At 43.5% G+C, this 27,387-nt stretch overlaps 1 protein-coding gene across 4 annotated transcripts in view; it reads left to right on the top strand.

Moving 5' to 3' along the window:
* The window catches only part of RUNX2 (RUNX family transcription factor 2), a 227,236-nt gene that overhangs the window by 111,432 nt on the left and 88,417 nt on the right, over nucleotides 1-27,387 (top strand). For 2 of the 4 annotated variants that reach the window (XM_071807129.1, XM_065835219.2), the window contains 2 exons: nucleotides 7,588-7,761; nucleotides 17,761-17,922. In XM_071807129.1, the coding sequence (XP_071663230.1) occupies nucleotides 7,588-7,761; nucleotides 17,761-17,922 (336 nt within the window). The remainder of the gene's footprint in view (nucleotides 1-7,587; nucleotides 7,762-17,760; nucleotides 17,923-27,387) is intronic. The other 2 variants (XM_071807130.1, XM_071807131.1) reach the window with 1 other exon arrangement.

Below are 27,387 nucleotides of genomic sequence, written 5' to 3'. Positions count from 1 at the left end.
ATTGCAGCCTGGAGCCCTGCTCTGAGCAGGCATTTTTCACCTCTCTAGGTAGAGAAATTTTGGGAGCAAGAGACTCCTTTGCAGCTGTCGCAGTTTGCTGAAAACCCTCGACCTCTGGGTCTGTCTTTTGGCTGGATGCAGGCTTTTCATAAAGCCCAGTTGAAGTTTAGAAAGCACTGATAGCACTTGATATCCTCAAAGACTTCAAAATGCTTGAGTTAGAGTCATTCCCATGGGCACAAAGGGACACATTTCACCTCAATCTTCCTTCCCTTTCCTCCCTTCCATCTTCTGGCAGCCCTGACTCCGTCTTGCGCTGGGCTGGCTGCCTGCGAGATGGGCTGAGTCCACATTTGCTTCTGCTCCCAGTAAGTCAGTGGGGACATGACCATCGACACCAGGGATGCTCCATAGGCTTGACCTCTATGCTGAAGTTCAAACCTGCCCATTCCTCTGCACACCCCGGGCTGCAGGCACAGCTCTGGGAAGCCAGTAGCGTAACTGGTTCCTCTGGGAGCTGGATCTGGCCTTTTTGGAACCATACCAGTATCTGCAGACCTTCAGCTGAGCAGGGGTCAGGGAGGAGGAGCTCAGAGGGATTTTGGCAATGGGCCATGTTCAATCTGTTGGACCTTAGCCCATCCACAGCGTACATTCCTCTGGCTTTATTTATTTCTAGTTCTCTGCAGTAGTTTCAGGTACAGGGCTTACCTGCTTTGTGTTAAAAAAAAGTATGGTTTGTAAGAACACAAAGACATGGGGTCTTGTTTTGTGCCTGCGTCTGCGTGGCTCCTGTTGACACTAATAGGGCCCTGTGTGCAGTTGCAAGAATAAGCTCTCCAGTCTAATGCAAACTGGTGCCTTCAGCTATTTAAAAAACAAACATCTTTTTTTTTTCTCCATTGAGTGAATTAACTGCAGTTACTGCACCTATGTAGCTCCTTGTTTTATGAACTATAAGAACCTTTCCTATGCACAGCCTATGGCCTAATTATGTAATTATGTCTCTTGGGTGGATTATATTTTTCTTCTCATAATTGTGTCTTTACCCAAGAGACTGGAAGGGTTCCAAGCTTTCCCCTTTCCTGGGTAAAATTTGTTTGGCTCTTGTGTTTTGGGTTTTTTTTAATGGACTTTGTGTTAGGTGCATTGGGTACGACTGAGTGGGGGAAGCCAGCCCAGGGATGACAGTTTGTCACAAGACAAGGGACACAAAAGGGACCCTTGTGACTTGCTTCAGAGACTTTTTTTCCTTGCAAAAGAGCTGACGTGCGTCTTCTGGGCTTTTGCTGATTTATGGCTCTCTTATTTTTACCTCCAGTGCATAGATTGACACAGCTTCGGTGTGACATCTCACTGCAGTGATGTATTGACTGAAATTTGTAACAGAACAATGACTATTTTAGCTTCATGCTGAATGCTCAGCATTATTCAGTCTCTGCACAACAGCTGTTAAGGAGCCTTAGGCTCAGGTCTGAACTCCTTTTCCGTGGCATAAATGTGGCTCCCTTTACTTCACCTTTACAAGTCTGTAGCTTGTAAATTCACAGTCAAGCCTGTATCAGCATCTTCCAGTTATATCTGATCCATAGGGCCAAATGGGATGAAATTCAGGAAGACATCCAAAGAGAATTTAAGGACAATTTATGATGAAATTCAGAGGGCATGCAACCTATCCTTTTTTTGTGGTGTGAAATTGCCTTTTATAGTGTGTACACAGAAGTATGTCGCTAGTGTGCTGGTGTTTAAAGAGACATAATTGGAGTGCTTGTCTCAAAGACAAATAGTGTTAGTAGGAAAAAATGTGCCAATTCTTTACCTTTTTAAAGCACTTCACCTTTGAAGAACAGTGGGAATAATAAAAAACTTGGGGTTTTGAGCTCTGTTGTGCTTCTCTTGATGTCAGGGAAAGCTTGGGGTGTATAGGCTCTGCATTCATAGCTTGTGAACTAGGTGAATCTTCTTTTTTCTGCCACCCCTTAGCCTGAAGGAAAGTCACTTTTCCATTAAAGTTTTCTTCTTTTTCAATCTCAGCACTGAATTCAGAGCCATAGAAAGCCTCAGTTATTGGCCTTGGAGTTCAAAGTATTTTTATTTTGTTTGCCCTTTCCAGCTATGGAGTGACTCTCCAAACTTCACTAGCTGATGCTTAGTGCATTCATGGCATATATGAAATACAACCCATGGTGGTATTTCATATTGGGTCATCACTCCCCATTCTGCTTGGGATGTCCCAGCAAACATGCCCCCAGTAGGTGAGAGCACAGGTTCTTACTTTCATGACCTTTGTGCCTTCCCTTGGCTCTTTTACAGAGACACCTGACTCCCACGATACTTCTTGTTGTTAAAACAAAAGCAAAAAAAGATAGAAATGGGTGATGACTGAAAATAGCTAACCCACTTGAGAATGATAAAAGCATCTGTTGAAAATCTGGTAACCAGATCTCCTTGGTACCAAAAAAAACACACACACACACACACAAAACTAGTGGGTGGTGTACACGGTACAAAGAAAGGGAGTCCCTGAGTGTCAGCATCTGGTGAGGCCACGTGTAGCATAATCTGATTAATTTTCAGTTCCACACCCACAAGCTGAAAGATAAAAACACATACCCCTCCTCCCCGAGGAGGTAAAAATCTTCAAGCATCAACACCACATTTACATTCTGCAAGTCAGCCTCTTCCATGGCCCGATTTACATCCTGACTTCTCCAGCCGAGCGGTGGAAGTTCAGTGATGAGAGACAAGCTCACGTCCCTTTCCAGTTACCACATCCAGCAGGCTCAAGATTGCCTCGCTTTGATCTGGAAGACATGCCTCCGTTTAGTTTAAGCTGAAATGATTAAGCGGGAGATGAAGCCTCCTCACATCTTCTGCCATGCCTGGGGTGTGATAACCGAACATGAGCTCCTGTGGGCCATTGTAACACGTTCTGGGGCCATCCTGGACCAGCGAGCTGAAGCAGCAGTTTGGCTGGATAAAATTTGCATTGACTTTTTTGCACTGCCTCAGTACTGTTTTCTGGTTCGGCTCATGTAAAATGGCCCACAATCCTACTGGGGTTGGTTAATGGCAATGCTTTCCGTCTCCAGAAACTAATACTCAGATATGTGTTTGGCTTCAAATAGCTGAGTAGCAGTGAGAGACCAGAATATTGCTCATCATCTCGGAACAAACCATGGATTTCTAATATCTACCCTGTTTCCCCGAAAATAAGACCTACCCCCAAAATAAGTCCTAGCATGGTTTTTCAGGATTTTTGAGACTCCTTGAAATATAAGCCCTAGTCCAAAAATAAGCCCTAGTTACAGTTCATCAAAAAAGTCAATTTAAATAGTGTCCAGGCATGTAAAAAAGTAAAAAGAATTGTCAATAGAATGCAGCAGGACAGATGTTACAGAATGTGATGACATGACTATATTTGAATAAATGTTGATTTTTTGTTCAAGAATAAATGTAGGTTGTTGTTCATGGGAAAATAAGACATCCCCTGAAAATAAGCCCTAACACATCTTTTGGAGCAAAAGTTAATATAAGACCCTTTCTTATTTTCGGGGAAACAGGGTAACATGTTTTGTACTATGACAACAGACAAATCAGAACAGCTTGTGTAGCTTTTGTCTACTAACTCTTGATTTTTCCCATCTCCTTGCCATCTCCTTGCCTGCGACCTGATCTTTTCCAGTGGCCACTGGGTCCCATCCTTACTCAGTGCCTCATGGGACAGTCTCAGTCTTTTTGGATGCATTTCACACCCAAGACTGCCTGTGCCTGTATCCATTTTGTCCCCTTCCAAGCCCAACCCATTCCACAAAATCATCTTTGCATTAATAACAGAGGAGCCGGCACTAAAAGCAGTGTTACAGGCACTGGGATAGCTGCAGCATTATTTTATTCTATTTATGTAGGTTTTTATATTGCTTTTTAATGTACTCACTGCTGCAGCAGATCACAGATTCGCCCAGAGCTATCCACACTTGCTACCCTAATCTTTTTTCCTGAAATAAAATTACGCCTCATGATTGAGACCAAGGAACACAGCTTTTCTTAGCACGCTCCCCTGGGATCAGGAATTTCTCTGTCAACGGACACATATATCAATGAGAGATGAAAAGCAGCTTGTGGAATGAGTTTTAAACATGTATCACATATTTCATTGCTGCTGCTTATGTGCTACTCAGAAGGCCTTTTTAGAGTGTTTTCAGCCCATACCTCATGGCTCCTCTGTACTTAATAGGATTTTTTTTTCCTGCGCAGGAATCAGGGCAAGAGAGTTATTTAAGTTGCCTTCACTTCTTTGTGAGCACCTCCTGAATATGAAGTTTTAGTTGATTTTCCTGCTTGCTTTCAATGGGGACATGCCGTGGCTTTTATCAAAGCACAGTAACCCATAACGTGTGAAGCTGTAATGTAACCTCATCTCGCCGGGACGTTTCACCGGGGGAGTGTGGCTCCTTCTGTGGATCTCTTTGTCACAACATGACTCCATGTTACAACCCTAAATTTTAAATGTCCAGAAGGGGAAGGCAAGTCTGCCTTCGGCCCCTTGCTGCTTTCGGGGGACTTGGAGCTCCATTGATGCCTGGGGTCCTCCAGATGTGCACGGAGCTCTTTTCCCTAATATTTTTTTGGAGGGGGGAGATGGCAACACCCAAACCCACACGTCTCATTTCAGTTCAACCAGATGTGGGAATATTTTCCCTTTTTTTTCCCCTCTTTTTTTTCCTCTTTTTTCCCTTCTTTTGTTTCCCATGCCTACACTAAACTGCACTGCTATCCTGCTGACTTTTGTCTTTCTGTGATAGACCGAGTTCAGTATGATAATACTACACATAATTAAATGTAAATGCTTTTTTAGCGAAGCTATGCACGGGCAAACAGAGCATGATAGAAACAAAGCTGGGGGTTGATGCAGGAGTGGTGACCTATATAACAAATCTATAACAAATGTTCATTGAGTTATCTGAAGACAGTTAAAATAGCTTCTGCTCCCATTTGTTAATGATTCTTTAGCAAAAAGGAAATTGTATAAACATAGAACAGGATCTTTCTCTGAAAATTCAGAATAAAATTCACTTTGGGGATGCATTCATTCCTAGATAAAGCCAGCCCTGGTGTGTGAGGCCAGAGATAGGCTAATCCTGTTTGCCATATTTTGAGCCCTCTTGAACTTGCTGAAATGTGATTAGGAATTAATAGAACAGAAAAGGGGAGTGGAAGGGGCTTCCTTTAAAAAACAGAGCGGAAAATACAACTGGCAAAGGGAAAAGGAAATATGTAAAAAATATGGAGGAATAGAAGATGGAGAAGGAGAAATCCCAGGAGAATAATGACTGTGTGTGATTGGAAAGTCATTTCTTCAGATTTAGTAGCACCCAACTTGTACAGGTTGTGATTTAAATAAATAGAGAAGATAATGCTAAAGAGTACGAGATTAGATGTTATCCTCTTGCCATTACGGAGTTACAAGCCCACCAAAAATCATTCCCCAATTTGTAGTGTTTGATACTTCCTGAAGAGAGGAGTTGCCACCAGTGTCAACTCTAACAAACAGCAACACCTTCTTCATAAGGACAAATCACCTACCTAGCCCCTGCTTTTATGTGGAGTCATCCTGGGGGAGAAAAAATCCATCCTTCAAAATACAAAATAATGGGTCAACTAATTAACTTTTAAAAATTGCTAGAGAAGTTTCTCCAAAACTGAATTCCACCCAGTTTCTTCTCATCTCCCAACCTGAATCCTTCGCTTCTCTATCCAGAGCCATGATTTCTCTGAATCTAGTTTGGATTTAGCTGTCTAGAACTGACATGGCTTTGCCTACAGTCATGTTTGGGCACCATGGTCTCAGACGATGTGAACCCATGTTCTTCAGTACTGTGGTGATAGACACCATTAAAGGCATCATTTTTTAAGAGTGGTAGCCTGACAGTTCGATCTCAAGACTCGGTAGCCTCATTTATGCTTTCAAAATAAATTAACCAGTGCCAGAATTGGTTCTCTGGCCCCAAGACTGATGGGACAATCTGACCATGTCTGCAAAGCTGAACTCTCTAAGCCTCCAGAGAGGTGGCTGTGTCCACACGGCTGAGGGACAGGGCAGATTATCTCAGTCCACTTAGGATCATCTGGAAGGGTTCAAGCTCAAACCCTACCAGGGACTCTCCTTATTGTTAAAAGTGTAAGAATATCCCACCCGGTTATTGCTTGTGCCTGTGCCCTGGCACTGCTTACAGGGATGGAGGCAGATGTGGTTCTGGGTTGCTACCAGAGGGTCTGGGCCCCCGTTTCAGCTCTGCCAGAGGCTTTTTGTGTGACCTTGGTTGGTAAGATTCATTCCATGTAGTGTTGACTAATGTTGATGGTGTCTAATTAAACTAGTCATGTGTGCTCCCTCTCTGATCAGAGAAGGAAGAGAAAGCAAATTCAGAAGGTGAATCACGCCGTTTTAAGACCGGTGTCAGAGACAAATGAGATTAATTGCCCTCTGGAAGTAGCTATTTCTTTCCATTAACTGTAGAGGAAGTCTACATTAGAAGAGTTTAGACTAGATGCCTGATTTATGAATGGCTAAAGTTAAGCAAAATTAGTCCTGATCTCAGTCTCTATGCATGCCTGCTTCTCCTTATGTCGAATGATAGAAGTAACACCTTCTGTGCCTCACTTTCAAAGGCGCCATTGGGTGAGGACCATCCTATAACTGCTCTGGAAAGAAATTAAACCTAAGAGCAGAAGTACAACAGAGAAGAAAAGCCTTTACTCTTCAAACATCTCAATGACAATATGAGCGGTGCCACTTGGGGCATTGTGTTGCTTTGGCCATTTTTCCCCTTTATTTTTTGACACCTGAGCACCCATAAATGAGTGTTCTCAGTGCAGCCATACAGCACAACGGCAGTTAGCCTGGTTTTGGGGAGAGAAATAGGAGATGTGAGGAAGGCTGACCATGCAGTGGAGTGTAGGACCCAGCCTTGGCCAGCTGCTTTGAAGGTTTTGTTTGTAATACTGCTCTTCTCAAATAACAGTGACTATTTACCTTTTGGAAAATCTCCCAGAGGAATGAAAACTAATGACTAACTGTGACAGAGTTAAAATAAAATAAAGTAATAATTTAAAAAAAAATAAAAAGCTTTCATTTTCTGAGCAAAAATCCACAACGCATAAACCAGGAATGGAATAATTGTCCCACTTGATAGCATGTATTAATACTTACATATGAGGCTTGCTTTTGGAAAATAAGTTTGCCCCTTTAACTACCCAGTGTAGTTAAAGCAGCAAAAAAAAACCCAAAAAAGACAAAAAAGACATTATGTGAGTGTCCTCTTAAGTGCTTCTTTTGATCCAAATTGCAACATGTTACACATTCCTATGGTCACAGTCCTACTTGATAAGGGTTTCAGTAGCACAACTATGTCCAAAGTACAAGACCCCCAACCAATGTCGCTGTGTTATTGGGGGTAGCTGAGATACAAATCCATTAAGTCTAATAACAGGTCCTTAGAGGCCATTTGGGGGATTTTTTTTGGGGTGTGTTAAATTACTAAATCCTGTTATTAACGCTTTTATTTTATGATTTGCTGTTTCCAGGGCACAGACAGAAGCTTGATGACTCTAAACCTAGTTTGTTCTCTGAACGCCTCAGTGATTTAGGGCGCATTCCTCATCCCAGTATGAGAGTAGGGGTCCCGACCCAGAGCCCACGGCCCTCTCTGAACTCTGCACCAAGTCCTTTTAATCCACAAGGACAGAGTCAGATTACAGGTAAGAGACAGAACCATAGGTTTGACTTGCACAGGCAATAGTAGCAATTGCTTATGGATATTTGTGTCTCAACTGCAGTAAAAGAGGCTGTTACAGAGTGTGAGATTTGTTCCAAGCAAAGCTAGGTGGGAAGTGGATTTCTCTGTAGTGTTTGAAGCTGAAAATGTGTTTTATTTTTTTATTTATTTTGGGGTTTTTTTGCCGTAAGTTTAAAATAGTCTAAAATAGTCCATCTGGGTAAACTGAGTAGGAATCTGGTGAAATTCTACACATTGCTCTGCCTCATCCTTCCTCTGTGTAATCATACGTATTACTGCATATTAGAATGGACATTTTTCTTCAGCCTTTTTATTTCACAGTGATGTTAAGGGAAGCGACAGCACTTAACCGTCTTTCTATCAGAATAATAATACAAACTTCTTATATGGCCAGTGCTGACCACTGTTGAGACAGTTAGAGATGGGAGTTGGGGTTGTTCAGCCTGGAGAAGAGAAGGCTCCAGGGAGACCTTATTGCGGCCTTTCCATACTTAAAAGGGGCCTGTAAGAAAGATGGGGACAGACTTTTTAGCGGGATCTGTTGCGGCAAGACAAGGGGTAATGGTTTTAAATGAAAGGAGGGGAGACTCAGGCCAGACATGAGGAAGAAATTGTTTACACTGAGGGTGGTGGAACCCTGTCCCAGGTTGTCCAGAGAGGTGGTGGATGCCCCATCCCTGGAGACATCCCAGGCCAGGCTGGACGGGGCTCTGAGCAACCTGATCTGGGTGAAGATGTCCCTGCTCATGTCAGGGGTTGGACTGGATGAGCTTTGATGGTCCCTTCCAACCCAAACTGTTCTATGATTCAATGGTTAAACAAACTGGGTTATGGAGAAATCGCTTGTGAGGGTTGTATGCAACATTTATGATTGCATGCTGAGAGACAGATTTCATTGTGCTGAGAGAAATCATAAAGTACCATGTGTCACAGATTACAAGACCGAAGTGAGACATTTAACTGCAGCTATGCCAGAAGTTTGCAGCGAAACTGTGAAGCCTACAAAATAAACCAATTCTGTCATTTTTCTAAATTCAGAGCTGGTTAAATTTTTCTAAAGAGTTTCACAACAACCTCGACCTAATTTTGGCCATTTCTACACTCAAAACTTGTGCTGACGTATTTGTGTTTATCAAGGGTGTGCAGAGGTGTTGCCCCTGACCAATTCACTTGCTGGAACTCCTGGAGAACTTCACATGGATGCAAGCCCATTCAAAAAACTCTTGTCTCAATTTACTAGACCAGCTTAAAAGTGCATTTTGCTTCTATAGCTGCACCTATATCAGGAGACCTTTGCCAATGTTATATACCAGTATTCCTTCACTGGTAAAGCACTCCTGGTACAGACATAGTCTTTGAGTCAACCTAGGAAGATTTCTGGTTTCATGTTTCAAGTGGTTTTGACATGATACCAGCTGAAACTTAGCGGTTTTAACAAAGTGTTGTGGCTTTCTTCTTCTTTCTTTTTCTTCTTTCTTACCTTCAACTGGTTTATTAATTTGCACTAAGAAAGAGAAGTGGGTTAATTTGAACCCAAAGCACTCAGAAATTAAAAAAATGTTCCCATGAGCTGTGGCAGAGTTCTCCTAGATCTAGAAGTCTAACTTTAACTAGTGTAAAATGTTTGTAATATATTAAATATGTCAATAGTACTCATTACACGGTACCTGCTGCCCACCAGCTTCCCAGAGCAGATATTTTGGCTGTGCTTAGTGTTTTATTAGTTGGACATGAATGAAATCGGGGCTCTTATGTACATCATTTTCTGGGTAGGAACTGCCAAATTAAACCCCAAAATATTTTTCTAAGGTACTGTCTCCTGTCTGGCAGTGTCTGGGGACATAGTTCCCAAGAAAGTAGAGAGAAAATCTGGGGCTATAATCAGCTTTTCTCCTTTTTCCTTGTGCCTCCATAGTTTACCTATTGTGCAACACTATATCTAGGAACGAAGGAGGGTGAAATTCTTCCCGACCCCATCTGGTGATCAGCTTATGCCCTGAAGCATGAGAACTGAGATCCCCTTGTAATTTTCTTCCTAGCTAAGTGTAACCTCATATGCTGCTCTCATTCACATAAATGCCTCCTGTAGAAAATGTTCTGCTGGGTTTGATTAATAGAGTACTTCTATGCCTCGTTATGAATCAGCAGCAGCATTTACAGATTCGGGAGGTGAAAACTTCAGATGGGCTTTAAATAAGCCTGACTAGAATCAAAGCTGTGGGGCATTTGTTGCCTTCTCTGCAAATTTAAGAGCCAGCAGTTCAAAGTACCAGCTGAGACTTCTCATAGGATCATAGAATGTCCTGAGTTGGAAGGGACCTACAAGGATCATCGAGTCCAACTCCTGTCCCTGTGTCTCAACTTCATCGAGAGAGGGAAGATGTGGTGCTGGTAGGGCAGAGGGAGGTGGGCCGAACCAAGGAGGCCAGGCTGACTTTCCCATCTATTGTGGATTATGTGCTTTTCTTTCTGGATAAACTCACTGTCATGGGATACTTTAGAATCCCAAATTGCTCTAATTTTCCCCAAATCAGTGAGGACTCAGCTGCTTATTAAAGTTTGCAGTGAATATGGGGCTGTACTGTGGTCCGATACAGTATTTGCCATGGTGTTCCTCACCCTTGCCTCCTCCTCAAGGTAATAAAAGCCAAACACCCAGCCCTAAAAGCTTTCTGGTAGCCCTCTCATTTAATAAGGTGATTAGTGTGAGCATGTTACATTGGTGAGGGCTCTGTGAATAGTGCTGGCTTCCCCACAAGGCTTTTTGGTGCTCTTCGGGACGTGGATTGTAATCTGTAAAGCTCTGCATGCTTTGTTGTTCCACCAAAATGCTGGGATGCTTTTTGCAGACAGTCCCTCGAGTTCTTCTGGGATGAATGGGTGCTTGTGGCCACAGGGACCATGCCAGTGAGAGACAAAGGTGATGCCACAGACAAGGCACCTCTTTGATCGGGCGTTAGGTGACCAGGGGAGGTTGCTAAATGTTCTCCTACTTGATGTGGCAGTAGGGAGTGAGCTGTTGGGGCTGTCCATCTCCACCTTGTTGTGGTGAGATACTCAACGGGAATTACTCACTGGCTTCTTAACATGGTCACTGGGCTGGTATGGGTTGGGGGAACAGACCCTTGTACAAAAAACGGGGATTTTTTTTATTACCTTTATTGGAATTAACCAAGCATTCCTTTAGAAGTACCTTTGTTTCTTAATCTTTTAGTCTAGTAATTTAGGGAAAATAATTAATTCCTAATAACTTTCACAGTAAATACTGGTTTCCTATGACAAAATCCATATTGTTGCTGGTAAGCACATGAACTGGTTATGTTTCGTTCCACTTGAGGTCTTGCATAGCTATTGCATGATTAAACAGAAATAATATTTAAAGCCTGGCTGGCCCACACCTGAGCCTGAAAGAACTCAGCACTTTGGGGTTCACTCTTATATTTCTTTTCTCTGTCTGGGTTGTGTTTGTTTTCCCAGAGTATCAGCGTACGGGTTTTACAAATCACGGCACAGTCCTGAGCCCACCGCAGGTCTGGGCTGTGGCAGTACAAGGCACAGGGTTGCCCTTATTCAACATGGCATTTTAACTAGGATTCTGCAAAAGCAACATCGAAGGGTCATTAAAAAACAAATCATCCAATAAGTAGATGCCTTTGCTGAGGAAATGCAGATTCAATTTGAACCCCGCTTGCTGCCCGTAAATCAGGAATCCTGTCTGTTCACATTTGGATACTGGTATATTTTTCCTAACGGCACTTGCACAACTCGCTCACGTATCCGATTACATTCCCGTTCAGACACAGAGCTGTTGCATCGGTAGTTCAGTATGAAACGAGGAAAACTGTTGTTTTTTCTGAAATGCAACTGGGGAGGATTAGCTTCTATCGGCTAGGAAAAGCCACGAGAGTAATGTCAGGAATGTGATGGGGGCCAGGACCCTGGCAGCCAGGCTTTGGGGGGCTGCAAAGTGGGGGTTACGTGAGGTTTCATGCTCCATCACCACTGAGGCACCGTCTGATCTACAGGTAACCTGTGACTTCAGTCACAGAAATAACAGAATTCAAAAGCAGGTCCCAAGGTCATGCTTCAGTTTCTTATCATTTTTTAGGGTTGTAGAAAGCGGATTTAAAGGCTTCAGAGGTGACTTGCTTACCTGGAAGCTGGTGGGGGGACCTGTCTCCATTGGTAGGCAGGGACTGGTTTCAGGGGTGGTATAAACCGAGTCTGCTGGGAAGATCATGGGCAGAAAGGTCCTTCAGCTCTCAGGTGGAGGATGAGGATGGTACCAGCTGGTCCCTCCTTAATTCCTCCATTCAGGACTTGCAGCATCTGCCTTAAAGACCAGTGTCTGTTCTCCAAGACCATCAGCCACAGGACACATTTGAAACAGAAACTGTGCAGCTGTTATTAGACTGGCAGAATGTGAGTGCCCTGCCAGGGGTTGGCTGTGTTTTACCTGGGACCAGCAGTACCCTGAAGTATTCACCAGTTTGTAGCTGGTATACATCAACCAGAGATATGGTTACCTGGAACAGATCATTTAGAAACACCCCAATAATTGACTTATAGAATAAATTAAGCCTTCAGCCCCATGTAAAGTGGAATAAAAGCTGCAAGACTCCACGGGTGAGGTGGTGGTGTTGGGATTTCTGCTGCCATGAGCGTGAGGGTGGCTGCAGTCTGCTGGATTTTATACAAACTGGTTGCATCCTTCAGGCAGCTGGCGAGTTGCCATTGTGAACCTCCACTTGGTGAAGCTTGTGTCCCTCCTACTACAGTATTCATTTAACTTTACACACCCCCCCACGCCTTTACAATGTAGTTGCCCTACTGGCACGGCTTGTTCAGTTTATTTTCTTTTTCTTTTAGAAATGTGACTGTTGGGGGGAGGGGGCTGGGAGAAGAAAAGGGTTTAGAGGTTCTTTAAGCCAAAATCTGGTCTCAATTATGCTTGCGTCCATTGGGTGTAACTCCGTTGGATTTGACTTCATAGATTGAACTGGGCAACCCGGATCAAGCCCTGGGCTTTCAAAGATGCCTAAGAAATAGTCAGAAAAGAGGAGATTGCATTTTTGTTGTTGTTGTTTTGCTGGGGGGGATGATGTTACAACAATAGTTGGGTTACTCATGCAGAAAGTCATCTTGGCTTCGTTAAGATCAACAAGTGAGGATATTTGCTTAACTGTTTACCAAAGATAGCTCCAGACAGCTTGATTTTTAGTGTTGGCAGTAGCACTAATACAATAAGCGGCAGCCAGTGCTAGAACTGATGGCTGGATTTAAATGAGAGTGGGTTTGCAAAGTACATGTGATGTTGGGGTGTTATAAATGGTACACCCAGGAGCTGTGAGCCTGTGATCATGCTCTGATCATGTAACTCAGCTTGAGAAATGGGAAATCAGGTTTTTTTCTATAGGAAATCTCTGTGTGCTTCATAATCCAGTGCCAAAACAATGGAAAAGCTCATTCTTCAGGGCTATATACGTTTCATTTTTCTTCTCTCCATTGACACTTCAGAACATTTCCATTGAAGGAAGTCACGTTGCTGGAAAGCCAATGTCATTGGTGGGAGAATGGTTCACTGTTGTTTTTTTTTAATTATTATTATTTTTTTTAATACAGTGCATCCAATCTCAGACTGATTTTTAAAACCACTTATTGTCCATTAAGCATCAATTCTGTTGTCCATTGATTCAGTCAATCACAGACCACATGAGTCAGGAACCATCTGTCCCTCTCCCTGACTGTGTATGTGGCAGTAAAACCTCGACACAAAATAATTTGCAATACTCTATATTTTCCTGCTTCAGCGAGGTTTATCTGGCAGTGCAAACAGGATGGAGTTGTTTGTGCACTAGTTTAGACCTCTCCCTGCTGATTTGTTTCAGCCGAGCTGTGCCCAGGGTTTCTTCGCATACGCACGATATGCCCCATTGTGAATGAATATGCTGAAAGCCGCACTTTTCTTCACACCCACGCAGGCGTAACAGAGATGTTTACGAAAGAAGGAGTGCTCTTAGTAATCACTCCAAAATTTTCAAGTGCAAATGCCAACCCAAAGTGGCCGTCTGCTTCCTTTTCTGTTGTTAAATGCTCTGCTGGCCTTTTCCTATGGCTGATGTATGGGAAGGTGGGGGCTTTCTCCCGAGCTGTTCCATGTATTTTTGTATTGTTATAGCATTTTCTCTTGGTTTTGTGGGATTTCTTTAGGCAGGAATCCACATTCACTCTGCCTCAAAGCTCTGGGGTTTCTCATCTGTTCTGGACTTTTCATGGTTGGGAAGATGTGCAGTGCCTGCAGAGCACATGGTGCTTCGAGTGATGGCACAAAACCCCAGGCCCACAGGGACCTGGTGGACATGCACAAGCCCACCAGCTGGAGCAAAAGGGAAAGCTGGTTTCTGGTGTAGGATGCCAAGGAAAAACTCTCATAAATCTGCCTGTAGCTTCTTCCCTGCTCGTATGTGCTAAATAGCCACTCAACTCCTTCTGTGACCAAGCTAGAAGGTGACCCTCCTAAGGATATTATTGTGTTTCCCTCAGAAGCATCTGTGTGGATCTGCCCTGAAAGTGCTGTCCTGGCAGATGGCACCTCCCCATGGTGCTCCTAGCACCCTCCTTGTCCCCAGGAGATTTGATTTGGTGGCATGTGGGGCCAGAAAAGATGATCTGGTTGAGCTTCAGTGGCTGAGGTCTCTGCTCCAGCAGTGTTGCAGGAACATGTGGTGGGAGCAAAGGGTGCCACGTGAGACCCAGCTGCACGTCCACCTTTGAGGACTGGATGGGTCAACATTTTTCTTGGGGGATTGGGCAATACCACCAACCAGCAACATTTACCCTGTGGACCAGCAGGTCACGTTTACTTGGGAAGGTGAGGGTGTTCCACTGCTCTCTTCTCACGTCCACACAAACTTTGGCCAGTGTCAGTGAGCAGAGGCTAGTTTTAGGGCATTTACTCCAAGATCTTGTGAAACTTGTATCTTCAGCGTCCTAACAGGCCAAAGGTAATGCTTGAAGACAGTCAGCCCCAGGACAGAATTCCACACCCTGCCTTGACTGTGACCTCAGCCATGTCTTGGTGTGGAGGAACCACAGTGACCCTCCAGCCTGGAGTACTGTGCTTCTCCTCAGTCACTGAGCTCTGGTACCTCATCTGATGTTAAATTTTGTTGAGGATTTTCCCTGAGAAGACATGGTCTCATTTCCCTAGAGTTGAGTTTGTACTCTACCTTCAGAAGGGGCTCAGTTTTGCACTTCAATATCTGGGTCGAAAGCTTCCAAACTAGACTGCATTTTGTGAATGAGGTACTCAGAGAGTGCCTGCACCTGAACAAAATGTCCAACTAAATATGCAATAAATCATTGCTGTCTTTATGTAGAAATTGCATCAAATGGAAGTTGGATAAGTTATCCAAATCCAACAGATCTGCTCCGGGGCCAGAAGCAGTTAAGTCACAGCACAGTGTCTTCACTAGCAGTCCGTCCTCTTTTTCCTCTTTCTCTGAAATATTTCACAGTTTAAAATCTGACTGTATTGGACTCATGGAGAGCTGAAATCATATATCTATATCTATATCTGGATATATATATATATATCTATATGCATATAGACATATATATATAAAACAAACCCAGTATTGCGGCTCTGAGTTTGGGATGAGCTATAGAAGCCATGTATAAATTTAAGCTAGATGTCTTAAGAATATATTATATGCTTTTGGATCAGCTGGTGGTCCATCCAACCTTATTCTGCTTCTGACGATGCAGTATGAGATATCGCTTTGAAGGCCACATGAGCCTTGGAAGGACCACTTTGGCCATTCATCCCTGTGTTCAAACAGACGTTCGCACTTGTGGGGTTAAGGATGTGAGGTGTTCAAAGTGTGGGTGTTCAAAGTGGTGAGGGTGCCAGAGATGCTCAAGATCTTGTCATGCCATGAGGATTACCCTATCAGAAGTGCCATGAAACTCCATAAGGCAGCTACTTTGCTGAGGCTTTCACCATCTTAGACCAAAATCCTGTGAAAACATCCTCTGCTGTGATTTTTTTCTTCCCTAGCCTTTATCTGCTGTATAATTTCCTTCCAGTATTGGAGCTGACCTAAAACCAAAACTTTAAGGGACTCTGTTTTGAATTCGGAAGCAGAGATTGAAAAGCTCTTGGAGTTTGAAGGAGCTTGGATTTGAGATTGTGCTCCTGACACATCATTAATTTCAAGATTGTTTTCCCAGCAAGCGTAGGCTTTCCATTCCCAGTTGAAGATCATTTACCATTAACTGAATGGTGAATTATAATAGTGGAATGAGGCAGAGAAATATGTCGATATCAGATATAACAACAAGCAGTCAGTCAGATTTGAACCTGTGCCAATCTATACAACCCTAGCCTTGAAATTGTTAAAACAAAGAAGTTCATTACATTTAATGATCAAGTGTCCTTCGGATTTCTGAGGAGTTTATGTTAACCATTTACATTACTCAGGTCTGATAGAAATGGCAAGGAAAATCCTCTTAAAATTAAATGGGAAAGTTGCGGGTTTTTATATATATCTATATAGTTATTTTGCTTCAAGGAAGTATCTGCTTTCCAGACATCTCTTCAAACAAATCATGTCTGAGCAGAAAAAATAAACAAGGAATAGCTGAATCTACAAGGTTTGCTCTGTGGAAGAGCAAGGAAAGGAGTTAAAAAAAAGAAGAAAAAAGGTTGGATTTCCTGAAAAAGTGCCTTTGCTTATACCATGTGGCTATCACATTGCTGTCTATAAAGTAGGGCCTTAGCACAGTGCTCTGGTGTAGCAGGTTCTCCAAATTGAGTGGACCTGATGTGCTTCATGGAAAATATTGAGGAGGATTTGGAGGCATGTGCTACAATTTCTATGAGTCAGTTCAGAGACAGTTTTCTGTTGATTGTGCAGGGCCCAAAACAAACTTGGGGGTGGAAAGAGCTTTAATTTATCAATGTAAAGAAAAAAAGCAATAATTTGTGAGGCACTCAGTGGTATCTTTGTCACCAGATATTAACTGAGAGCAAATGGTTTATAAATCTGATCACCAGTGACTAAAACTAGGTCTGCCTCTCTCTCATTCAGTGCAATTCACCAGTGCTTCAGCAAAAAATAAACTATTTATCCTTAAAATAGGATAGAGGTTGTGGAGCCTCTTTCTGTGGAGACATTCAAACCCACCTGGACACATTCCTGTGTGATCTGCTCTGGTGAACCTGCTTTAGCAGGTGGGTTGGACTGGGTGATCTCCAGAGGTCCCTTCCAACCCCAATCAGTCTATGGTTTTGTGAAAATAATTTCCTCCATAGTGAGCTGTGGCAAGTACATCAAAAGGCATCATTAGCTTCCAATAGTTATCCCAAGCCTTTTGATTTCATATTGTTGTAATTGAGGTGACTGAAGGTAATTGGGTCAGCATCCAAATGTGCCATTTTTGGACGAGTGCTGATAAGATTAATGACATTTTCCTTCTTGGGTAGCGTTTTCAGCACTGAAAACACTTCTGTGTAGTGTTTGAACTGGATAACAACTTGATAGGCATACCAAGTGCTGACTGTAGAGTCTCCCCACCTCTCAAGTCCACTTCTTAAACTTGGACCGGGGTCTCATACTTGCTACCTGCTTATCTGTCTGAATCCATGAGGACTGGCTGTTAAACACGCTGTTAAACCTGGACGAGAGACACCAGAAATTTGCAGCACAGCTGCTGGATCTTTTAAAACTTTGCTCACTGCTCCATTAATTTCCCCAAAAAATTGTTATGAAAGGGGAAATGCACAGAGCAAGGCTTGAAGGGGTTGTGTTCTAGAGGAGCAGGTTGTGTTTCGTTGCATTCTCATTCCTTATAGCACTGATGTGTGTATGTTCGGTAAACCCCTCTCTGACAATTAGGCTGTTGATGTACTAAAATTCTTCTTCCTTTTTAAAAAATGTTCTTGTTCGTTTTCCCCTAGACCCCAGGCAGGCGCAGTCATCCCCGCCGTGGTCCTATGACCAGTCTTATCCATCCTACTTGAGCCAGATGACTTCACCATCCATTCACTCCACGACTCCCCTGTCCTCCACCCGAGGGACAGGACTTCCAGCCATCACCGATGTGCCCAGACGCCTCTCAGGTAAAGACCATGTTTTGCCTAAAAGAATTACGCAGATAAGGAACAGGACTGGCAGATGCTGCATCTGTGGTCTCAGACAAACCTTAATAAGAAGAGCAAAGCTCACTTGGTGATACAGGGTTACTGCACGGTGGGCAGGGGGTCAAAGTCCCTTTTTATTTTTAAGTGGAAGAGCTGCTGTGTTGCTCTGAGCATGTATCACTTGAATATGCCTAGGTCCACTTCAGATCAGACTATTTTTTAATTGTGAACCTGGTTCTATGAACAAATTTTCTCCTTTTTTTTTCCTCCTGTAAGAGGATGTTCACTTGCATGTTTTGATGTAATTGTGATATTCTCTTTTTTTTGGTGCTTTACTTTTGTGGTGTGAGTGATGTTGGGCATCCTGACAGATAGGTGCTGTTATTTCTTCAATAGGAAAGGCTAAGGTTCATTCTCCTGCATTTCAATCCAGTAGCTTAAGAAAGCCTGTTTCCTTAGTTAATGTGTACTTAAGATGTCTATCAGAAACTAGCTGAGTCACTTCAGGGTAAAGATTGGACAAATTGTGCTTTGGAAGAACGCAGGAGAGAAGAAATATGTTTAGGAACCATAGACAAGACAGCAGCAAGGAACTGAGACTTTTTTTTTTATGAAACAAATGCACATTTACATACTGTGCAATTCATGTCTAATGGTCTCAGTGATAAAACCATCTGTGTGAAGTAATCTGATTGCCCCAAAGTAAGGTAGAGCCTGTCATGGCACACAGTCACCTTGTACATCTTGCCAAAAATGAGGAACCTTAGGGAAGGGAGGCTCAGTATTAAAACTCCAACCTTGCAAGTGTGGAAATATTAGCAGCGTATGCCAAGAAAGCATGTGTAATGTAAAGAAAGTCTTTATGATTCATTAATGAAAACCAAAGAATCAGTCTTATTACATCTACTTTTTGCATGTTTGCAAGATATTATTATAATCTTGGATGCTGCTGCCATACACCTGTTTGACTCGCAGCCAGGTGAATTTCTTGCCGTCGTGTTTTTCGTGTTTTCCCTTTCCACCAAGCTCATAGCGCTGGAAATGTTGATCACTCCACTGAGCTGCATCACTGACAAGCTGAATTTCAGCCAGCAGGCCTGTAGGATTTGATTAGCATAGACTCCTTGATTTCTTTCATCTTGGGGGAGGGAAGCTTTGTTTCTCAAACAAACATCTGCAAAAAAAACCAACCCCTTGCGGTCCTAGCGCACTCTGCCTTCTCAGAGCTGCCAAACAGCCCTATGTGGGCTGTGGGTTGGAGGGCAGTGGAGCAGGTTCCTGCGGGCTCTCCCTGCAACGCGCTGACTTCGTCCGAAAAAACTTGATGGGCTTGATGCTGAGGAAATGCTTTGTGTGGCCCAAAGCAGGTTCCCTTTGAGTCGGAGCCTCCCGATGGTCTGTGTTGTTGGTTATTTTTGCAATTGTGCCCCCAGCAATACCTCCAGGAGAGGCTCGGCTGGGACCTCAGCAGCTGTAGCACCCAGTACTTGCCCTGCAGCCCTTGTCTGTGTGTATTCAGACGTGAGCGCCTGGCATGTGGGCACAGGCAGAATGACTAAAAGACCCGTCTGTGTACATTGTGTGGCCGCGGACTGAACTTTTCTGCTGTACTCTACAGTCAGTTGCTTTCATGCTCCTTGCCCTTCATCTTCTGGGGGCTCAACTGACGCCTCTGCAATGCTCTTACCTTTTCCCAGAGCGGGGAGCTTGCTTCCAGTTAGATTCAAGACTGGAAAAAGGGACTTTGATCTCCCACAAGTGCAGTGTTTCCTCATGTTCAGAAATACAGAACACTGTTCCTGGGTGGAGGACGAGCTCTGATGCTCAGGCTGCAAGGAGACACGTTGCAGCCCCAGCTGCAAACCCTGAGGTTTCTCTCAAGGCCTTCTACCGAGCAGTGCCACACAGAGGGAAGGCAGGATCTGATTTACACACAGAAGTGTGTAAATAGAGAGAAAAATACAAGTTTAGAACTGCTCATTACAACAATGAGTTCATCTCTCGCACGCAAAGAAACATGAATCTCCGCTCAGTTAGTTGACACATCTTCCAGAGGAGAACAGAGCTTTGATGGGGGTAAAAATACCTGCTAAGAAATACTAAAAATGTTAGAAAACTTCAGGCACCTCCAGTGCTTGAGGGAGAAATTAGAGTTTTACACGGCCTTGAATAAAAACAAACTTTGCTTCCCAATACAGTGGCAGAAATCTGATTATCAAAGCTCTTAAAAGTATACAAGGTAATTTTAATGAATGCCACATTTACTGCCTGTTGCTTAACATCATGCAGGAGGAAAAACGGGTAAAACTTCTCCCTTAGGCCTTGGATGTCACACCCACAGGCCTTCCTACCTGCCTCAATTTCACACCACCCAGCCTTTCCACAGCCCTCCGTGGCTTTGCATAGACCACTGCTGAAGTTGTGCTCAACCAGACGTTGAAAATCTACCATCTAATAAAGCAATGTGTCCTTCAGAAGAGCAGTTCCTGGTTGTATTGTCAGTGGCAACCCTCACGAGCTATTTTTGCTGGTACTCCCATGACCAGAAACACATCCATGGCCAGAACAATGGTGTTCCTCCCCTTCCTGGGATGTGGACATCTCTTGGTGATGAGGACAATTGTGTTCCCATCATAGATCAGGTTGAGGATCAAAAAAGGCTTGGGGCTGCATGACAGGAGGTGACAGGAGAATGCCACAGCAGTTCATGCAATTCTCCATCCATGAGAGAGGGGAAAAGGGCACCAGGCTGCAACCTCATGGAGTCATTCGGGCTGAACTGGTCCCGTCAGCGTCTAGACCGATTTCTTTGCACAACTGAAACATTTGCATGAATGCTGCAGACACGTGCAAATGAGTGCCTGCAGCTGGCAAACTTCAAATATTCATCTTTTATTCTCCAAACGGGTACTAGTGCTGTATTTGCAGAGTGGTACAACTAACGATGTGTCACACATATTTGAGCAGTACTCAACAGCAGTAGCTGAAAAGCAAAGCAAAAGAATATTACCTGGCATCACTCAGGCAGCTTTTCAACCAGTGATCTCTCTGGTGCATACGTCTCATGTTCATATCAATAATAAATAAAAAATAAGGTCACGAGGCCATGCAACTGACTTACCTTATTGCACCAGCTCAGTCATAAAAAGAGCAGGATTCCCCATATTTTATTAAAATATCTGTCTGCTCAGACTTCCCCAGAAGACAGTGAAAGTTGGTGGCCCAGCAGATTAATATTCTTAATTAAATAATATTGTAGTGGAAACCATGGGAATATAAGAGCATGGTCATTTTAGAGAGAGTTTTGCCTGAGGGACATAGTCTTATTACGTGATTCATAGTGAGTGCACTCAGTCTTTGTGTCCTATGCATAACCAAAGTGCATGTGGGATGGGGAGCATGAGTGTCTATTATGTAATTAATGTATATGATTCATATAAATAGACATCACAGCCGTTGTACATCAAGCTTTGGGACTGATCCAGCAAGTCCTCAGCACATGCAAGGTTCAGAGCAGGGAGTACAGGTCGGGTTGTTCCTGCAGTCACAGGAGGTCTGTACAGGTAGAGATGTCCCCAGGGTGGACATCCATATCTGAGACAGCTACCCTCAGCTCTCTCTTGAGTCAGTGGGGACGAACTGGCATTTGCAGGACCTGACTGGTTTGCAGATGAGCTTTACTGGTTGCTGGCAATGCCTTGGGAGAGCCTGTTTCTCTCCACGGGCTCTAAAGCGAGCCTAGGTGAGTAGTTCAGGTACAGGCACGTCTGATCTGATAGTCTGCCTTTGGTGAGGTGGTTTAAGAGATGATTGAACTGTCCCATAAACATAGCCATATCACAGCCTTGTTTCACTTCAGTCTTGGTTTAACCCTGCCATGATCTGCCTCGCCTTGACCTCTAACCTGCTCTACAATGGCAGGGTTTGAGCTTGAATTTAATTTTATTGAGAATACTCCTGAGAAGGGACGTGAAGAGACTTCTCCTTCCCCTCCACTTTTCCTGAACCTTCTGCCTAAACACCAGTCCCTTGCTTTTTGTGAAGGCAAGGCCTTAAGATGCCGCAAGTCCTGCAAGAGTAACATGAACATGTTCATCGCTGGCTGTGGAAGAGCCTGTCCTACACAACTGTGTTTGACAAGCAGTTGACAAGAAAATTAAAACTAAAGCTAAATAGTGGGACAAATCACCAAACCTACCTTTTCCAGCCCTGGGTCCACATTCTTCACAAGACAGTTGTCAGTTGGGGATGTGGCCTCATGCCACCATGCCCATGCACGTGTCCCATGTGTTGGAGATCCCGCAGCATTCAGGATGGGTTTTGCTGTCTTTGCATTTACTGTGTCATTGAATAGGGACACGCTGACATAGCTGAGGGACACGCTAGGCTCAGCCTCTAAACAAAAGAAGTTTGCAGATTCATTCCTCTTAATCAATTAAATTACTGGTAGAGCTGTTAAAACGCCGGTACTGTTAAATTGTCAGCAAGGTTGGCTTTGAGCAGGGTTGGCCAGCACACTCCCAAGCAGGTCCCAGATGTGGTTTGGATAGGAGCAGAGTCCCAAACCCATTCCCATCGGGAGCTTGGAGGCAGCCACCCCATCGTGCAGGCTAAAAGGATTTAAATTACAGCTGTGGCCAGACTATCCTGGCTGGATTTAGGGCCAGAAAATGGGCCCTAACCCTGGGTTGTTTGCTGGTTTGAGAGTAGCCAAACTTTCCCATTAATTTGCCTCACTGTGTAGATAATCTCCGCATCACTTTGGACCATCCTGGACCTTCATTGGATATTGAATTTCTCCCACCTCGCTGAGGGCTGGCAAGTAGAAACACAACGCTGCTAATGCCAGCCGTGCTCTAATCAGTGGCAATACTGTTCCTTTACGTAATTTGATTTTCATTCTTGTAAGACTACAAGTCTTAAAATAAAAAGAACACATATAACGGAAGCATCTCCAGCTGAACCTCTGGATTTAGTGTTTGTATGTTAATGAAAAAGTGGCTCACAGTGACGGGCTTGTTTTTCTTGAGGTCCTGAACTGGTTGTCATCTTGGGTTTCTAACCCCGAATGTGAATTACCTTGGATTTTGCTTGATGTCACATACTTGCATGGCCTGTATAATAAGGATTTTCCTTTTTGGGGGACGAATTTGGTCTTTGAAAATTACAGTATCACAGTATCACAGAATGTTTGGGATTGGAAGGGACCTCAAAAGCTCATCCAGTCCAATCCCCCCGCCGGAGCAGGAACACCCAGATGAGGTTGCACAGGAAGGTGTCCAGGCGGGTTTGAATGTCTGCAGAGAAGGAGACTCCACAACCCCCCTGGGCAGCCTGGTCCAGTGTCTGTCACCCTCACTGAGAAGAAGTTTCTTCTCAAATTTAAGTGGAACCTCTTGTGTTCCAGCCTGATCCCATTACCCCTTGTCCTATCACTGTTTGCCACCGAGAAGAGCCTGGCTCCATCCTCATGACGGCACTCACCCTTTATATATTTATAAACATTAATGAGGTCACCCCTCAGTCTCCTCTTCTCCAAACTAAAGAGCCCCAGCTCCCTCAGCCTTTCCTCATAAGGGAGATGCTCCACTCCCTTCATCATCTTTGTTGCCCTGCGCTGGACTCTCTCCAGCAGTTCTGTGTCCTTCTGGAACTGAGGGGCCCAGAACTGAACACAGTATTCCAGGTGTGGTCTCACCAGGCCAGAGCAGAGGGGCAGGAGAACCTCTCTTGACCTACTGACCACCCCCCTTCTAATCCACCCCAGGTACCATTGGCCTTCCTGGCCACAAGGGCCCAGTGCTGGCTCATGGTCACCCTGCTGTCCACCAGGACCCCCAGGTCCCTTTCCCCTACACTGCTCTCTAATATTATTAACTTTAATAAGAAAGAAATGTTGTCTCTCTTCTTCTAGGGAGCTAAGAAAACTTTACAGGCACTAAGTAAAACGCATGGTCATGTGAAGTAGCCATTCTTGCATCCCTTAGTTGCTACGAATTTCGTTAGATATTGTGGATAATAAGCATATTTCAGGACTGGCCCCTGAAGGTGTTGATGCTGTCTCCAAAATACAATTCTGGGAGGGCAGCAAAATGGTTAAAACCATGGCTGTTGCCAGCAACAGCCTTGGTGTGAGCAGCTCCCGAAATGAATGAGCAGTTCACGCTTCAGCAATATTGTCTCAGGCTCTTGGCAAACCCAAGAAGCCAGCTCAGTTTCTGGTGTGCTCGCTATGCTGTGGTGTTTTTCTTGGTGACTATAACAATTTTCGCTCTGTCTTCTTTTTTCATTTTTTTAAATGGAAGCTGAAAGACTCAAGGTTGTCTCTGTGTCCATTTCTCCAATTTAATTTTCAATGCTTTCCCTGCAAGGTGACACCGCGTTAAAGCAAAGTCAAGAACTTGGGGGAGCTCGGATCCTCAGAAACAACACGGTCATTTTGCTGCCCTCCCTAAACTTGTAACTTGTCTTTTTTTTTTTTTTCCTCATTATTTTTCAGTGGTTCTATTTATTTTGTTTACCACAGGTTTTCCATTTTTAGTTTCCTGCCCACTTGGTGCCACCTGGGAATCTCAGCCCCTTGGCACTCGCCTGTGGGGTTTCAATAGCGGCCTCTCTGCCGAGTAGAATCTCTCATTGATATAATTGTCCCGAAGATGCGTTGCAAGATCCCCACCTCAAGGACGAAGTCCAAATTTTTCTAGCGTGGGTGGCCTCAAATTAGGCACCTATACCCATATTTAGGTGGTAAAACAAGTGGGCTGATTTTCAGACGTTTGAATATTATAATGTGTGTCTTTAAGCCCTTTTCATTTACTTAAAATGGTTGTTGGGAGAGGAAATAAACAGGAAAAATGAAAGCAGAGGAAAAGAGTTTTATTCCTGAAATAAGTGATTTAAAAAATACCAAAAAGAAACAAGTGGAATGTTTTTAAACGGAATAAATTTGTTGCTGATACAGACAGGAAATAGCACACTCAAATATATGTGGATGTATAGATATATTTTTATCTGAGCTTTTTTTTTTTTGCAATGTGTTTTATATTTAGGACACATATCAAGATTTGCATCTGTTTCCAGAACTTGCTGCTAACAGTTAGTAATGATGCCAAAACATACTTTAGTTCCAGCTTGAGACCAAATGATATTCAGGGCTTTTTTTTATTACTAATTTAAGGTCTGATATTAATTAAGGAAATTTTCCATAAGTGCCAGGCCTTTTCTGAAGAACTCATTAAAATTATATTAACTTAAACCGGAATCACAGTCTGAGCATGTTTTGTAATGATTATTCTTACTGACTCTGCTGGGTTTTGTAAACAGAATGCTAATTGTTAATGGGGCAACCAGGCGCTTGATTCCAGACTTCCAAAGGGCCAGATCCTGAGCCATAACCTAGATCTGTGCTCCCAATAAAGCCAATAAGCTTCTAACTGGAAGGCTGGAAGGCCAGACTCTTTGTTTCATCCTTGTGCAAAGGCGTATGATGATTTCTCCATTCCCCTGGTGGAATCACTGTTGGTTTTCTACCTAGGATGGAGCCAGCAGTGGTGACTGATGCAGGACCACATGTGTCCTGATATGGTACATCAATATAACTCCATACTTGAAGCTCTCTGGTAGATGCAGCAAATCAGACAAGGTGATCTGGATCACTTATTTTGCCCTTTACTCTCTGTGGCCCGGAGTCTTTGTTGTACTGAATTTGGTTCAATTAATTGCACAAGCTGAATTTATGAAACGGTTGCATAGAATGTGGGAGAATTTGCTTCTTGTTGAAGTGTGAATGTGTTTGGTACAAGACAGGCAGAAAAGTATCGTCTTCTGCCAAATTTTGTGAAACTTGCACTAAAAAGTACAACTCAAGAAAAAAACAACCTGCTGCTTGTAGAAATACCTGGAGCTGCCTTGACTTTTGGTCAAATTTCCTCACATTTCTGGCCATGCAGAATTTGATCATGAAGGGAGCATTAGAGTTTAGCAGAACTTCACGACACCTTTTTGAAGTGGTTTAGTAATGGTTGTTGGCCCCATTTTACAGATGGCCAAATCTCCTCCCCTCTCGATGGATGTTTTAGCAGAAGAGGATCTTGTGTCATGCCAGTTTGGTTGTCAGATTTAAAAGAGCAGTGATATTGGTGATACTGGGCTGATACTGGTGACCAAAGGTAAGAGCCGTGCAGCGGTTCAGGCTTTCTCTGGTTGTACGAAAGAAAACGACGTAGGCAGCAAAGAAGATAAATGAGTTAAAATGAAGGTCACACTTTCACGTGGCTCATAAAGGATGTTATTAAGAGAGAAGGAACTATTTTATATGCATTAAGGGAGGGTATTTGCGGATGCTAATCTGGAAATCTCTTAATATTTGCTTGCAGACTGACTCAAAAAGAGTAAGGGAAGGGATCAAAGCAGGAGATGCCTTCCCGAGCTTGGGACAGGTTCCCCATGTCCTCAAGACTGGTGTGCAGATGATGCAGGGTCCCCTCGGGGGGAACCCAGTCCTGTACCCACATGGTCCTCGGTGGTGCAACAAGTTTTTGTGGAAGGCAAGGAGTTTTAGTAATGGTGGAGTTTCATCGATAAAGCTCAGGGGAGAATAATTTGATATAAAGAGCTTTCCACAGATACATAGATTCATAGGTTATTAATACAGTGAAGCCCCTGTGATCATCTGCTTTGAAACCAGCTGTGAGATTTCCCCAAATTAGCGCTCATTTGAACTTCAGGATAACCCTGGAGAAAAAAAGAATTAAAACTCAGTTGGTCTTCATTTAAAAATTTCCAGGGAAGCAAAATCCACCACAACCTTTGGTTACAGATGCTAATTAAACCCTCTTTGGAAATGTGGGTCTGATTACTAGTCTGAATTTGTCCAGCTTTAGTTTCCACTCATTTGAACTTGCTATAACTTTGCCTGCCAGATTGCAGCACCACTTTTTAGTTCTATGGCTGGAGCGGGTTCCTGTAGGTTTTGTCTTGGTGACAGATAAGACAAGAAGATGGTCGAGAAAGGAGGTCGCTCTGGTGGGTCTCAAGGTGATGTCAGAAGCCACAGGGCACAGGATATTGGGGAACACAGAAGGGGTTTGACTTGTGAGGAGGCTGGAGCGACACTGTGCAAAAATGTTTTGGTCATTTAAGTTCGCTACAGGTTCACTATGATCTGTTGAGTAGTGGAAGTTCCCTTCCCTAATCAGCCTACAATATCCAATAAAACTGAGCTATTTTTGGTTGAATTACTGGTGGGACTCTATTTTTGCAACCCACCTGGAAAAAAAAAAGCATTTTTCACTGGCTTTGTAGGCTTCTGCAATTCCTTTAGGAATTCTTCTGCTCTTTTTTTTATTTCCCCAATTGTAAAGTCCCTCCCATTTTTGCTAACAAAATGAATTTAATTCCTCACCCACTACCCTAGATGGAGGAACAGGAATAGGACAGCCAGAT

The sequence above is a fragment of the Patagioenas fasciata genome, chromosome 3, assembly GCF_037038585.1.
Source record: "Patagioenas fasciata isolate bPatFas1 chromosome 3, bPatFas1.hap1, whole genome shotgun sequence".
Taxonomy (NCBI): domain Eukaryota; kingdom Metazoa; phylum Chordata; class Aves; order Columbiformes; family Columbidae; genus Patagioenas; species Patagioenas fasciata.
The sequence above is the reverse complement of the archived record's forward strand: the minus strand, read 5'-3'. Positions and strand labels throughout refer to the sequence as shown.